This window comes from Cyanistes caeruleus, chromosome 15 (genome assembly GCF_971803275.1).
Source record: "Cyanistes caeruleus chromosome 15, bCyaCae1.hap1.1, whole genome shotgun sequence".
Lineage (NCBI taxonomy): Eukaryota > Metazoa > Chordata > Aves > Passeriformes > Paridae > Cyanistes > Cyanistes caeruleus.
In genome coordinates, this window is record NC_141715.1 from 3,417,074 (window position 1) to 3,432,123 (window position 15,050).

A 15,050-nucleotide genomic window follows, 5' to 3' on the forward strand; every position below is an offset into this window, starting at 1 on the left:
TGAGCCATCGTGGGACACCAGGGAAGGGACAGAGATAATTACACCCTTGATTCTGCTTCTACAGTGCTCCACACCAGTGAATCAACACAGAAGTCACCTCTCACCCACCTTAGGTGCAATTAGGGCTGATCCAGGACTAAATGACCAGGTGGATTGTATCCCTCCAACACAGCAAGAGAGCATCACAGCCTTGGCATGAGGCTGCTGCACAGGTGTGACCCCAGCACGAGGCTGCAGCAGCGTCTCTCTCTCAGAGTCTGCCAGGGGTATGGGTTACTTTGCCTCTACCATCTACTTTTAAAATCCCTCGTGATTCAAACTGGCTGCATTCTGAAGGCAACAACAAACAGCAGCAAACAAACCCAACTGCTTCAACACAGACATGTCCCTCTCCTCCTCCAAGGCAGTGCTGCCAGCTGCCACCACAGTGAGTCACCGTGAGTACAGAAGATGCCCGTGTTTCCTTCACAAGGGTTTTGCTGCCTGAAGCGGTTCCCCAGCTCAAGCTCCCTGATGAGGGCAGGCTGGACAAGGGCAGGGCTGCTAGGACCTTTCTCTACAGCTGGTCAGGCCTTGTCTATGTGACACACAACAGCCCTGACACTCCCAAAAACACTACTACTCCCTCTGAAAAGCCCCCCTGATCTGATAGACCACCACCCAGGGCTCCAGCGAGGACAAAGAGGGAAGAGCAGCTTCCTGGCTTCTTCCTTCAATGATGTTCCTCAACACCAGTTTTGCCAAGCAGCCTCCTAGCTATGCTGAACTCAAACTTCCCAACAGCAGCCGCAAGGCAGCAAGCCAGAAACCTGGATCCTTGTGGAAAAGGGAGACAAGAACAGAGACAGTAGCTGCAACAAAGTAGGCTGTGGGAAATGCCATGCAACTGTTTAATCCACATTCACTGTTCCAAACAAGCTTTTGGGTAAGCACCTGCTGGCATGAAAGGCGGCTGCCATGAGCCTCACCCTGCTACGCGAGCCCGCGATTTACAGAATTCTTTTTTTTTTTTCAAACCTGCTCTTGTGAGAATTCACTGAGAACTTCTCCATTTTACAGATTTAAAAAAGCCTGCACCAAAAATATTCACAGTTTATTTTTTCATGAAACAAGTAACTAGTTAACACGTGACAATGCGAAGCGGAGGTGGACAGAGCAGTGCAGAGACCTCTCTGGTTACAGCGGGAGCTAGCTGGGTGCTGGCACTGAGGAAACCCTACTTACACAATCTACATGACTAAGTCCAGCTCATGGGAAGGCTTATAAATGTAAATTCAAGATTTATTTTCCTTCTCACACATGATAAATACTTAATATACTGAATGTCGTAATTTTTTTAAAAAAATTTTATTCAAAAACCTTAATGAATGCCCTTAAGGTAATCTCTCTCAACGGATCTGAGTTGTCCTGATTCCCTTTGTGGAGGAGTCACGCAGAAATGCAAGCTGCTTGCATTTCCCTAGTTTCAGCAGCAAGCAGGAACTGACCTGCCAGTCTTCCTGGAAAAAAACAACATTAAACAAGTAAGTTTCCATAAGCCATAAAGCTTTTCCAAGTCGTGAGCTATTCTACAAAGGATCTGAAATGATTTGGACTAGAGAAGAGATGCACCATAGCACTGGTAATGTCCCCCTGTGCCCAGCACACCCGGCCTTTTACAGCAGGACGTTGTCTCAGGGTGCACACATCAGGAAAGGAGAAGGGATCGGGATTTGTCTTGGTACAGGTGTCTGTCTGCCTCCCTTCATAGAAAACTGCAAAGCTCATGACTGTCTGCTCTGGGAGCAGCAGGCATTTGCAAGTCAGGAGGGAACAAGGACCTGCTCCCATGGTGGAGAAAGGAGGTCAGCATGGGGCTGAACTCTCCCTGCCTGGGAGGGGCCTGTGGATCTGCCCGAAGGAGAAGGATACACACACTGGAGCTGCGCAAGGGTCTGGCAGCGGCACGGAGATCCGAGGCTGCAGCCCCAGATCGGTGGAGCTCAGGTAATTACAGAGGTAATGTGTTGTGAGAGTGGGAAAAAGCTGGTCAGCAGCGTTTCCTCGACAGGACACCAACCCTATCCAGGCCTGGCAGTGCCACCTGGCCTCCTCTGAAGGAGGTCTGTGCTTCTCCTGCCTGCGAGGGTGCCGCTGGTCACAGGATGCTGCAGGTCCCTGGGACTCTACTGTGTGCCCCACGAGCACCACAGCCAAGCCAACTTCTGCCTCAACGCTTGAGTGAACGGCTTTCAGCAGGCCTAGTCTGGACACCAGCCCAATGACCACCAGGTACTAAATATTGCCTTCACTGTAAAGGGGAGAAGAGGAAAAAAAAGCCAGCCAGCTGCTGGAGCCCACCGTGTTCCAGTGTGAGAACTACAATTCAGTTGGATGGACGCACACGCGCGCACACATGCACACCAACACAGTCCAGTTAATTCAAGTCTCCTTTGGTTGTAGAAGAGTTAAGCCAGAAGCTACACAAGGGGAAGGTGTTGAGATGGGTCCCGATCCAGCTACGGCACCCTTGCCTCTGCGCTGTGCAGCGAGCGGGACAGGCTTGGCTTGCTGCTGGCAACACCAGGTGTGATGGGAACACATTCTGAGGCAAAGGGAGAAAGGACTGCTCAGTCCGCTGGCTCACGCTGACAACAGAGGTCTAGAAGAGACTGGATGGAAATTTGAAAGGGAGCACTGTCCCCCTGGCAGGGCAGTGCTCAGCACCTCCAGGAACCCACTCTGCTCTGCTCCGCTATTGCTGCTTTATGGGTCACTATGTTGTCAAGTGCAGGAAAACGCTTCGCGTGTCCTGTGCTAAAGGATTAAGACACAAGAATGAAAAAACTGCCAGATGACTTCTTCCAAGATCTCTCTTTTCCCTGACTTCCTCCAGATTTCCCGCTTCTTGGGCTTGGCCAGTTGCAGCTCTGTAAAAAAGGAGCCTGAATGGATACTGCCTATTGCTGGAGAAAACTGCACTGAGCGAGTGCAGGAGCTCCTCTCCCATCTCACTGGAGACGATCCCTGTCCTTGAGCAAACCACACACAGCACGTCCCAGTGAACACACAGACAAACCTCATAAAGCAACGCCTTGCAGTGACAGAGACCTGGGCAGGTGACAAAAAATCCCTTCTCTGCTTCTGAAGTCTGGCAAGAACACACATCTGACTGCTCACCACGTGATCCCTGAAACATCTCCAGTGCCAGGACAGCCTGACTGATCCACTTTCTTTAAATGTAGTAACAAGAGCAAGGCCCCTGGCTGTGCCTGGGAACCCACCCACAAATCAAACCTGGAGCTAAAACATGCTGGATCAGTAATGTGACCATTTCAATGGAATTGGAGATTTTTACCCAGAGTGGACTCTTTATTTCAGCTTCACCATTTGTAAAAGGTCACAGATGCTCTCTCCCTTTGGCTGGGCCAGACTCAGATTTAAGAGAATGTCCTTGCTCATGTCACAAGAGAATATGGATGGGATGTGCATGGGTTAGGGGCTGGGCTCAGGGAAGTGAATAAAAAAAACAAAACAAAGATTCCCCCTCCCTAAACATTAAACGACTGAAACCTGCCTCCCATATTCACCAACCTCACTTTGGCTCTGAGTCAGCCAACTCACGACAGACAGAATCCTGGTTACGGGCTAGCGCTGTGTTTTGCTCAGGCAAAGGGTCCTGCCCCCGAGGAGTCTGTGCTTTTCCACCCAGCCAAGCAATCTGATCAATTGTCTGAATGTTCGTGACAAGCCACTGCACCTGCTCTGGGGGCACCGGTGCTTCCCTGGCTGGCCGAGGGGTCTGCTCAAATGCACGCAATCTCTCTGATGTCCACGGGGTCTGCTCCGAGGGGGCTGAGGCCACTTCCCAGCTGGGCTGAAGGGTTGGCTCTGGTAGTTTCTCTGCTGTCCGGGAAGGCTGCTCCGCAGGCGTCAGGGCTTTCGTGGTGGACCAGTGGCTTTGCTCGTGCGTCTGCAGTTTCTCCGAAGGCCAAGGTACTTGTCCGACGTGTGTCACCACCTTCCCAGCAGACCAAGAGATTTGCTCCCCAGCTAACATGGTCCTTTCTTTCTGCTGGGGACTCAGCTCCATGGCTGGGGCTCCTCTCTCCTTCAGCTGAGCGTTCTGGTCGACAGGACGCAGCGCTTTTTCCGACAGCAACAGCCTCGGAGCTGATGCAGTTAGAGGCTTGTCCAAGGCTTGAGGCCGAGGAGCCACAGCAGCAGCCAGCTTATCCGATGCCTGAGGCCATGGGGCTGTAAGAGTGAGAGGCCTCTCCAAGAGTTGAGGCCGAGACACCCCAGAGCTGAGAGCCTTTTCCAAAGGAAGAGCCCGCAGGGTCCCGGAGTCAGCAGCCTTCTCTGGAGGAAGGGGTCGCACCACCCCGGGGGAAAGAGACTTCTGTGTGAGCGGGATCCGAAGGGCCCCTGAGCTGAGACCCTTCTCTGTGGGCAGGACGTGTGGTGAGCGGGAGCCAGGGGCCTTCTCTGGAGACAGGGACCATGGCAACCCTAAGCTGGGAGCCTTCTCTGTGGGCAGGATCTGAGGCATACCCGAACCAGCAGCTTTCTCTGGAGGCAGGGGACGAGGTGACCCAGAGCTGGGAGACTTCTCTGTGTCGGGGACCCGCACTGCCCCAGAGAAGGAAGCCTTTTCTAGAGGCAGGGATTGTGGTACTGCTGATCCAGGAGCCTTCTCTGAGGGCAAGATCCGTGAGACTGGGGAATCTGGGACTTTTTCAATGGGAACAGACCACAGCACCTCAGGACTGGAAGCCATCTCCAAGGCCGGGACCTGTGGCACCACAGAGCTGGAAGCCTCTTCCACAGCCTGTGGCTGTGGACTCTGGGTAGAGGAGTCATCCAACAGCTGGAGCTGATCAGCCTCAGGAGGCTCATCCTCCGGCTGGGACTGCAGCATCCCCACTGTGGCGAGGAGTCTGTCAGACAGTGGAGGATGCAGGCATTTCACAGGGAACTCATCCAGCAGCTCAGGCTGCTGGGCCCTGCTATCAATGAGGGACTTGTCCGACAACTCCAAAACCTCGGGGGCATCAGGAGTCTCATCTGACAGCTGGAGCTGCAGGTCACCAGCAGTAACAAGTGACTCATCCAACGGGGACTGCGGAGATCCCGGAGGAGATTTGCTCGGCAGCTGGGGCTGCGAGGCGTCACTGGAGGACTCGTCCAGTGGCCAGAGCACGGCGTTGCTGGGAGGTTTGTCTGGCTGCTGAGGCCGCAGTGCTACAATGATAGGCTGCTTCTCTGACTGCAGCCTTAGGGACAGGGCAGCCTGGGGCTTGTCTGATGGCTGCAGGCGAAGCGACAGGGTGGTGGGAGGTTTGTCCGAAGGCTGAAGCCGGAGTGAGAGGGTGGTGGAGGGTTTGTTGGATGGCTTCAGCCTCAGTGACAAGGTGGCGGGGGGTTTATTTGACTGTGGCAGTCTCAGAGCCAGGGTGGCAGGTGGTTTGTCTGGTGAAGGTAGCCTGAGGGCCAGGGTTGTGGGGGGCTTGTTTGATGGCTGCAACCTCAGGGCAAGGGTGGTGGGGGGCTTGTCTGAAGAAGGCAGCCTCAGCGCTAGGGTAGCAGGGGGCTTTTCTGGTGACTGCAGTCTGAGGGCCACAGACTGAGGTAGGCTGTCCAGGGGCTGAACACTCAGGTCTGTGTCTGCCTCTGTTTCTGCAGGCAGCTGCTCTGGTGGCTGAGTGTCCTCGCCATTAGTCAGGCCTTCTATGGGAGGCGCATACTCACGAATTTCTCCTGGCTCTAGAGGGTGAGGCCCACAGGGATCATGCTCCGTACAGCATAATCGTCCATCCAGCTTGGAGATGAAGAGCATTCCTTCCCGGTGCTGCTTGCAGAAGGACCTGGGACACATCTCGCAGAACGAAGCTGCTTCTTTACCACACACGTCACACTGATGCCATGGGCACTCCCACTTTCCTACAGCACAGACACGGGAGAAAAGACACACCTTAGGAGTAGGACATGGGCAAAGAGACAAAGGCCTGCTGTAAAGGAAGTTCTGGGGAAAGTGAAAACACTCCTTTAATACCCACATACAATTCTACATGTCCTCTTCAGTTTTCTGCCTTAGCCTGACAGGCAGTTAACACAAATCTGCATTCTCAGAAGCAGCAAGGACAATGATAATCATGACAAACACAAGCCACATCAGCTCAGACCAAAAGTCCATCTGGCTCCTGCACAGCACTAACCAATAGAGGTGTCTAGAGAGAAGCACACAAGAAGCACACACCCCCAGCTTGCCTATCTCTGTAGCTCTGATTTTCATAGAAAACAGCAGTAGTTATCTGTGCACAACACCCAAAGGACTTTTTAAGCAAACATGTCAGATTCATCTTATAATTCTGTGTCAAGAACATCCCTTCCTGTTTTTTAGAAAGAAGAAGTGAGAGAGCAGTGATCACAAGGGCTAAGTTTCTATTGTCTCTGAACCCAAAAGCACACCCTTAACCTCTGGCCATGGATGGCCACAATAAAACAAAGCTGCCCCCCCCAAGCAGCTCCATCTTCACAGCAAACCTACTGAGCATCAGTACCAATACCACCAGCAGGCAAAACACAACACTACACTTCAGAGATTGCTGCTTTTCTCACTTGTAATGAGCCCACTGGCTCTGCCTCCTGCTCCCTCAGCCAAGGCTGTGGCTGGCTCTACCAAATGTTTCCAGTTGATGGACACAACAGGCTGAGCTCCTGACCTCTCACCACAGGATGAGCAGGGATGTTTTTCCAAATACACCTCCTGCCTCTGCGCTCTTCCAGCTCTCCACATCCCCATCTCTCCTGCTCCCTGCCTTGCTGTGGGGCGCAGCTCCTCGCAGAGCAGCCCTGGCACAGAGCTCTGAGCCAGAGGGCAACCATGGACACCAGCCAGGCCAGAGCACCTCCCAGCCTGCCTGAACCAAAGCCACAGACCCGTGGCTGTGGCTACCAGCTCCTTTCCAGGGAGGCTGGTTCCTGCAGCACAGCACTGAGCAGCTGTGGGCATTGCTCCCTGCACTTGTGCAACAGCAGCTCTCCACTCCCCTCTCTCACGCTGCTTTTCCCCTGGGGTTGAAGGCAACACGTAGTAAGTTTTTCCCCTCCTTTGAAGCCAGTCCAAGGCTTCTGTTCCAGTCTCAAAATATGCACACTGCTCTTCTGTGTCTTTTCCAATTTTTCAGCATTTTTTTCCAAGTACGGATGTTTAACACTTCCCATGATCTCCCCTGTTCCTGGCCTACAGTGCTGCCCCCTGCACCAGCAGAATCCCAGAGAGAGCCACGCAACGCTGGGCCACTGCAGAGACCCTGGGACTGTCCTTATAGAGGTCATTTGTACAGATGGAAAATAAAATAAGCCAAAACCTGCTAGTTTGTTGCAGGAAGGATAAATCCTATCAAACTACTCTAATGGTCTTTGACAGGATGAAAAGGTCTAATGAATAAGCATCCTCTCCAGGGACAGCCCGGAGCTCTTGGAAGTAAGATCACACAATTAGCAAACATGCAAACAAGCAGGAAATTTCAATTACTTGACAGCAATGCCCATGGCAGAGGAAACATTTGAAGTAAAAAGTGCTGAACCTTTCATGTCCTGAATGATACTCTAAGGAGTAGGCTATGAAAATCACTGCCTATGTGTAAAAAGGGTAAAATTGCTAAAACTGACTGAAAATCATTCTCAAAAACCAGTTATTAATAGTCTTGCAGCAAACTGAGGAGACATTTCAAATTACATCCTTCAGGAGTGTATTTTAATCTCTACAATAATTTAAATTTCTGAAAGCAGAACAGCAAATATTCTTACAGATACAGGTAGATAACATCAAGCCTGTAAGGGACTGCAAAAATCCAGTTGGACAGGCTCAGAATTTAAACTGGACAAATGCTCTTGCACCAACAAGGTGTAATTAAAGACAGGTGCAAAACAGGTTTGCAAGAGGAAGAAATAAATATGAGGAAAGGATGAAGATGAAAACTCAAATAGGATAAAGCAAACCATCAACGTCACATCAATATAAGTTATTTTTGCAAAACATAAGTAAAACAAAATTTCTGAAGAAATATTATGTATAAAACAAAATATAATTATTCTATTCTGTCAGAGTAAGCAAGGCCTCAGCTGCAATGCTATTTAAATACTTGTTTCCAGTTTTAAAAATATGTAGGCAAGTGGGACACAGTCCAGAGTAGATCAAGAATAAAAACTTGGGGCTATGTTTGTATAAGCCAGAAAAGAACTGAGACAACAATTTTTCACTATGTAAAAAAATGTGTATCAGAGAGCTGGCAATCCTTTGTGGCTTTTAGTCAGGCTGTTAGGAGAAACTTTGCAAATAGAAAGCAGGGGAGCAGGCTGGAGGCAGGACTGTACTTTGAGTACTTTTTAATTTCAAATTTTTGCCCTCATTTCACCACAAACTAGATTATACTTTGGTGCTCTTCTCTTACATATGAACTAATGGCTATTCAGACTTTTAAGAGATTCTTTTCAAACCCCTATTTTCCAGCAGTGCTTCTCCTCACCATTCAACTCACAACTGTCTTCTGCTTTGGGAAAACGGGCAGTGTGATGACCAATACCTCAGCTATTGTTGGGATTATGCTCTGACAGGCCCCAAGAATGGGGTCAGTTCACAAAGCACCACCTCCTAGGCAAGGACCAGCTCCCTCTTCAGCAACTGGCTCACCTTTTTGCAGTCACAGTGGGGTACAAACCAGGGCTGGGTTGTTTGGGAAACAAGGTCTGTTCAAGGGAGAAAGATCTCTCTAAACGTTAAGATGCTGAGAATAGAGTGCAAGGTCATGAGCAGCACCCAGGACACCCAGAGCCAACACTGTGACCCAAGCAGAGCCCAGCTGTGCAGAGCACTGACCTGCAGGTCTCTTGGTGAGGTTGAGGCAGTCAGCGTGGTACACCTTGGGGCAGCCTGACTTCTTACAAGAGACCAGCTGCCCTCCATCCCCGCAGCTGAAACACTCATCCTCCCGCTCCTTCATCACCTCCGCCTGCGACCTGCGCTTCATCTGCGGCCGCCTCTTGAGCTTCTTGGACTTCTCCTCACTGAGGCTGGGCTGGCTCTGTGGGTGAAACAAATGTGGGTTAATGCAGGGCTCTGCTCCATCCACCTGCTCCCTTCCCACTGCAAACCCTGCCGGCAGAAATCCTACTGCCGGCTATACCTGAGCATCTCCAGCGCTGCTTAGTATTTGGCAACCAATTTACAACAGCAAAAAGCTCCCAGTTATTTTCAAAGAGCCTGGAAATCCTGCAGCAAAGCTGGGCTGAACATGGGATTTATACAACTAGCAACAGCAGAATGAGGAGCTGGGGCTGCCTGGTGTCACTGAGCTCGTTCCACCTCTCACAGACTCTTCAGGTCAAAGCAGTCAGGTCTCCTGGCACACATGACTCAAAATGATTCTATATCCAGGGCCTTTCTGTACTTTTTTCACATTCATCACTTCCCTCTCTGTCTTCAGTCTGAATTTATCTGTCATCAGTTTAGACTTATGTCAATGCTGCTCTTTTGCACCAGAATCACAGTATCTTAACAGCTGGAAAAGACCTCCAAGATCATCAAGTTCAACATTTGAAACTTTTCTATCTCCCTGAAGAAACCTCTGGGACACTCTCCTAATTGCAAACTGAAACTTTCAGTCAGCACACTCAGTCTGCCCAGTGGCTTTTCTCGGCCTTTACTGAGTATATTTATCCCAAAGAAAGGTTACAGAATTACACATGCTACCTCAGATAACACCTCACAGGCAGTGTACACAGACATCAACACTAAGCCAAAAGAACAGGGGATTCCCCCAAAGCACTGCCCCCATTTGCCTTTTCCACAGCTGTCACACCACACCTCAGTCCTGGGGCAGCTGAGCTGCACAGTGGCTCCTTCTCCATCACAACTACCCAGGCACGACCTTCTCATGGTGGATTTGTTTCTGCTGTAACCCTTCCCAGGTGTGTACTGTGGAATATCCAATCTCCATTCCCCCTATACTCAGTTGCTCTTTTGCAACTGCCCCATCCTCTCACTCTCCCACATCAATGACAACTGAACCCTGCATCATCAGTACAGTTAAATTATCCGTGTAGTGAAGTGACTACAACTGGACACAGGACAGGCAAGTAAATGCTCTCTTCTCTGGCCTAAGGCTTCCTCCAACCCTGCTCTTCCAAGCCCCCTCCAAGCCAGGCTGAACCTCCCATTGTGTCAAACACTCAACTCCACAAAGATGATGCTTCTTGCCTCCAGTCCTGACCTTATCAAAGCACCATTAGTTTAGTTTATCTAAGGAGACATAAGGTAAATTCTGTGCCATTTTCTGTATCTCCTTGTGTTCAAATATGTGCTCTCCATGCAGGACATCTCTGTGTGCTGAGACAACGCCTATGAAGCAATTCTTACATCCTTTATTCTGCATAAACACTGTGCATAATAGTCTCATCACCAAAACATTTAAAAACCTTGGTCTCCAGACCTATAATTTCAGAACTCTGCAGTTGGCTATCCAGCTTTCCTGTCAACAAGGAGTTATATCTCTTGACTGTTTCCTTCCCCTTCACATGTGGATGTTTCTGCTTTCATACCATCATTCCCCCTGACAATGGGGACAAGCCAGGCCTTTCTTATCACTGAAAATGCAGGCACTGAATGCCTCCATCTAAACTATGCCACCGATTTTCAGCGCCTACTTCCTTGGCCATGTAATTACAAAGAGAACAAGAAAATCCCTTCACAGCTAATTTGAATGTCTAAGAGAGGTCTAACAGCTGGACTAAGCGATTCCCACTTGCTCCCTGCAGTACAATAGGCTCCCAAACATTCTTCCACACTCCCAGTTAGAAGGCACTTTTAAGAGTGAACTTGAGTATAATCAGTTTTGTCTTGTTGTATCTTCAGGAAGCTTAAAAATGCATCTATTGTGAGGGGAATTTTTTTAAAAACCACTCCAAGATACTGTTTTCTCTGTATTGTTTTTAGCCCATCTCATCAGGATGGAATGAGTCGCCTCAGATATCACAATGGAACATGAGTGCCAACTAAAGGGCACCTTTCTCTGATTTCCATTGTGCAAGCTGCAATTTCAAGGCAAAAATGACAGTCAAACCATGTATAACACAGGGGCAGCACAAAATCAATTGAACTTTAAATCGAAACCTGAAAAAGAACTAAATACATCAGATGTGCAACTCGCCTCAGCTGTCAGCTTCTGAAGACATGCATTTTTTATTTTTATAAGTTAATTTTTCTGAAGAACTAATCTCTGAACAATTTATAAAATCGTCCCTATATATTGATGGGGTTCAACAACTGCTGCTGGAAGTTTTTAACCCTTAACTGTGGTCCCAGCAGGATCCACATGCCAGAGCAGAGGGATTACAGACTGATTTGGTGAAGAACTTATAACAAACCAACAGCTGAGACATAGATTTAGCGGGTGACAGCTGGGAACTTGGCCAACTGCTCCTGTTATTTCCTTTTCCCAGTGAGAACCAGCTCACACAAGGAGGTAATTGAAATCAATTCCTGCTACTGCAACATTACAGTTACAAATCAAAGCCCTCAAAAAGTCAGTGAGTTCTAAAAGCTGGTGGTTTTTCTACCACAGATAAGGCAAATTTCTTATGTCTGTCTGATGTGTAAAAATTGGTCACTTCATTAAAACCAGAATAAAACCAAGAACTTTACTGCAGAATAGATGGTGAGGTAGCAGCCTTCTGGCTCTAAAACAACTTCAGTGTATAGGAATGTGAGTTTGCTGGCATTCCATGCATGCACACAATTTACTCAAGCCTTTACTTTGGGAAATGGCCTGAGTTGTGTTTTCTTAGTTATGAAGTCTTTCCTATGCCTGTCCTTTGCTCCTCTACTGCTATGGAAATTGTCATGAAAAGAAGTAAAAAATGGAAAAAAAAAATTAAAAAAAACCCCAAACACTTTCTTTTATTCTTTCAGTGTAAAATATATCTTCCTGACATTATTTATAGAAACTCTGATAACTGAAAACTAAGATTTGTTCTCTCAGAATGAATACTCGAATATTTAACTCATTTCAAACACTGTTCCCATGGCCACACTGAAATGATCTCTTCAACCTGAAACCTCTGCAACCAATGAATGATACTTATCTATGCAAAGAGGTGATTTGGAAGAACAAAAGCTTAAAGGATGCATCATACCTTTGGCCTTACTCCTAGGAAGCCACTGCAGTTTGGGGCACCACATTTACAGACGGTCTTTCCATTTCCCAAACACTCCAGATTGTAGTTGAAAGTCAGCTCAGTCCCTGGCACAAGAGCAGATCAAAACCAAGCAAGTTGTTAATGAATTACAGAGTAAAATGTTTTACTGCTGAAGTAAAAACACTTTTTAAATGTAATGTCACAAATGACTGCCACCACTACACAAGGACACCAAACTATTAATCTCCCCATAGATGTGTGTAGATTGAAAATTCAGTGCAATTCCTCACCCCTACCACATTTTACAGCTAAAAAGGACATTAATCCTGTAGCAGGGCCCTGTATCAACCTCCACCGACACACCGTGGCTCTGTGTATTTCATCACATTAGTGCTGCTGTTAAGCCTCATGAATACCTGTATGAAAATAAAAATTAAACCCCTTTCCAAGGAATTACAAACCCTCCCTCTTCCCTACAGAACCCCCGAGGCTACAGCAGGCATTGGCAGTGGGTTCCTTACCAGCTTTGATATTTACGAGTGCGAAGAGCCCGACCCGAGTGTCACCATTCACACACCATTTCTGAGTCTCACAGTTGGGCTGGCAGCAGTGGTTCATGAACCGAGCATAGTTGCCCTTTGGCCCAGCATCAATGATTCGATCCTGGAATTGCAAAAAAAACCCCACAAACCACCCAGAAAACCACATTTCAGTCATCTGTCATCAACAGCAATCAACCAGCTCTGATGCCTCTGGCCAGTGCTGGCAGATCACATGGCAACACAGCCTCCTGCACATCATCCTTCTCCTCCAAAGACACAGGGCTCCCAAACAGCCAGGACAGTGCCACTGTTGCTTTCTGGGAATCAAGGTCTCCCCGTGGCATCAGTACTGGATAAATACCACCCCAGCACACTTCCAAGGCAGTGCTTGTGGTTCCTGGCCTCAACTTCTATTTAAAAGCAAAGCAGTAGTTCCCATTTCTTACATGTCAGTGTATAGAAGGAAAACAGGAAGAGTGTGTAAGCTGAGGTACACTGGTGCACAGCTTGTTACAGGATGGAGAGGAGAGAGAAGCTGCAACTGAGATTTGCTTTTGTAGTAATGAGGGAGATATTAACACTTGGGTCTGCCTCACCAGCCAGACAAGGAGAACAAGATATGGTGAGTGTGAACTTGCAGCAGGATGAGGGGAAAGACATAAAGCAGTCACTGTTATCCTGTCCCACACTCAACAGCTTCCTCCCCATGTCTGCTCTCATGGTTTCCTTCTCATCTTTCCATGGTTGAGTGACAAAGTGCGGAAAGCAGCTGACAAAACCACTTAAACCTCTGAAAATCAGGAGCTCATAGCAACAACCTGGCCTGCAGGACCCACTGGGGAGCCTGTGGGTGTAACTAAATCCATCACTCTACTGGGAACAGCACGACCTGTGATCTGAACTTAGATGAAGGTCACGCTGTGCCTATAACTTGTATGTCTGAGGGCTGATGTCTCTTCTGGCACTCACCAGCTCTGTTCTGGGCTCTCCAAGGTTCCCAAATTCAGCCTCTTATGCTGAAGCAGAATTTACGGTCCTCAGACAATGATTCTCACCTCTTCTGAACAAACTCAGGCCATATATGTTCAGACTTTCCTTGTAACCCTGAAATCCAGCCTGAAGCTCCTCTACTACACGTTAATTCAGTCATTTCAGAGGAAATGCTCATCAGCAATGTTGAGCCCCTTTTTACTAGACAGAGTATCATGCATTCCTTCCCATCTTTTTACTTCTGTTCAGGACACTGGCAAGAGATTCTTTGCACATACCTTATCCAGTGTTAACATGTAGAAATTGGTAATGTCGTGCTCCTGAGCATAGCGGATTCGGGCTCGGCACTCCTCTTCGTCAATTAGCTCCCCAACATACTCATTAACAAATTCACCCTGCCAGAAAACAACAGCTGGTAAGACAAGACAAATTATCTGCAGGATGGAGGAATGTCCACCTTTGAGCTAGAACTTAGCTCCTGTTTCCTTCCTGAAGATCTCTCCCTGTGCTTTGCAGCCAGTTTGACCTATAACCTTCACCAAGAGCCCTGAACCATACATCCGTTTCACATGCTCAAATAAAATAAAGAACTGTGACCATCAGGTTATTCTTTGTGCCAAAGAAAGAATTAGCATCCAAGGACAGCACAGAAGTTAGCCACCATAACAGCACTTTGCTGCAAAGCTCAAAGCACTGTCCTAATTGCATTCCAGCTGAAAACAATATCCCTTTGGGGACCAACCACATGGAGCAGCAGGATGCACCTGGGGCACCTGCTCCTGCAGTGAATCCATGGAGTTCTCCTGTGCTGAAGTACTGCAGAGACCGTACTCCAGTCATTAAAGAGAACCCCAGCTCTGCTCCAGTGGGGCTAATAGGACCCTCCACTAAATAACTGAGTGTTTCTGTTTCCAGACTGCTGAAACAAGCACATGGAATGGCGGAAATATCCTTTAACTGCCTGCACAGCAGGCAGCAACGTTTTCAACAGGACAGACTCACATTTTGCCTCTTCTATCAAGGCCCTCCTCTTACCATGTCATCCCTATTCCTTTTTCAGACATTCTTCTCCTACTATGCTAATAGTCCTCTGTTTCACTTCATCCTTTATTAGCTTTGGGGCTCTTCTGGATTTAACATTCTTCCTCCTTTATTCAGCACAGATGTATGTCCAAAGAATTACTATTCTTTGCATTTAAAAAATACATACAAGTGTTTTAGGCAGAGATAATCAGTCTCAGCAGTAATAACAGCCATCTCCAAGACACTGCCCTTTTTTAAGATCCAAGCCCTGGTTTCTGTTTCTGACACAAGACCCTCATGCTGGATAAGCCTGGC

At 48.2% G+C, this 15,050-nt stretch overlaps 1 protein-coding gene across 6 annotated transcripts in view; it reads right to left on the reverse strand.

Moving 5' to 3' along the window:
- Positions 1–862: 862 nt before the first annotated feature.
- The window catches only part of NSD1 (nuclear receptor binding SET domain protein 1), a 57,529-nt gene continuing 43,341 nt past the window's right edge, over positions 863–15,050 (reverse strand). For 4 of the 6 annotated variants that reach the window (XM_086851855.1, XM_086851854.1, XM_086851857.1 and 1 more), the window contains 5 exons: positions 13,991–14,107; positions 12,702–12,843; positions 12,178–12,284; positions 8,864–9,068; positions 3,324–5,922 (listed from right to left, as the gene is read on the reverse strand). In XM_086851855.1, the coding sequence (XP_086707981.1) occupies positions 3,575–5,922; positions 8,864–9,068; positions 12,178–12,284; positions 12,702–12,843; positions 13,991–14,107 (2,919 nt within the window). In that variant the 3' untranslated portion in view covers positions 3,324–3,574. Of the gene's footprint in view, positions 1,500–3,323; positions 5,923–8,863; positions 9,069–12,177; positions 12,285–12,701; positions 12,844–13,990; positions 14,108–15,050 lie in introns of those variants that run through there. The other 2 variants (XM_086851856.1, XM_086851858.1) reach the window with 1 other exon arrangement.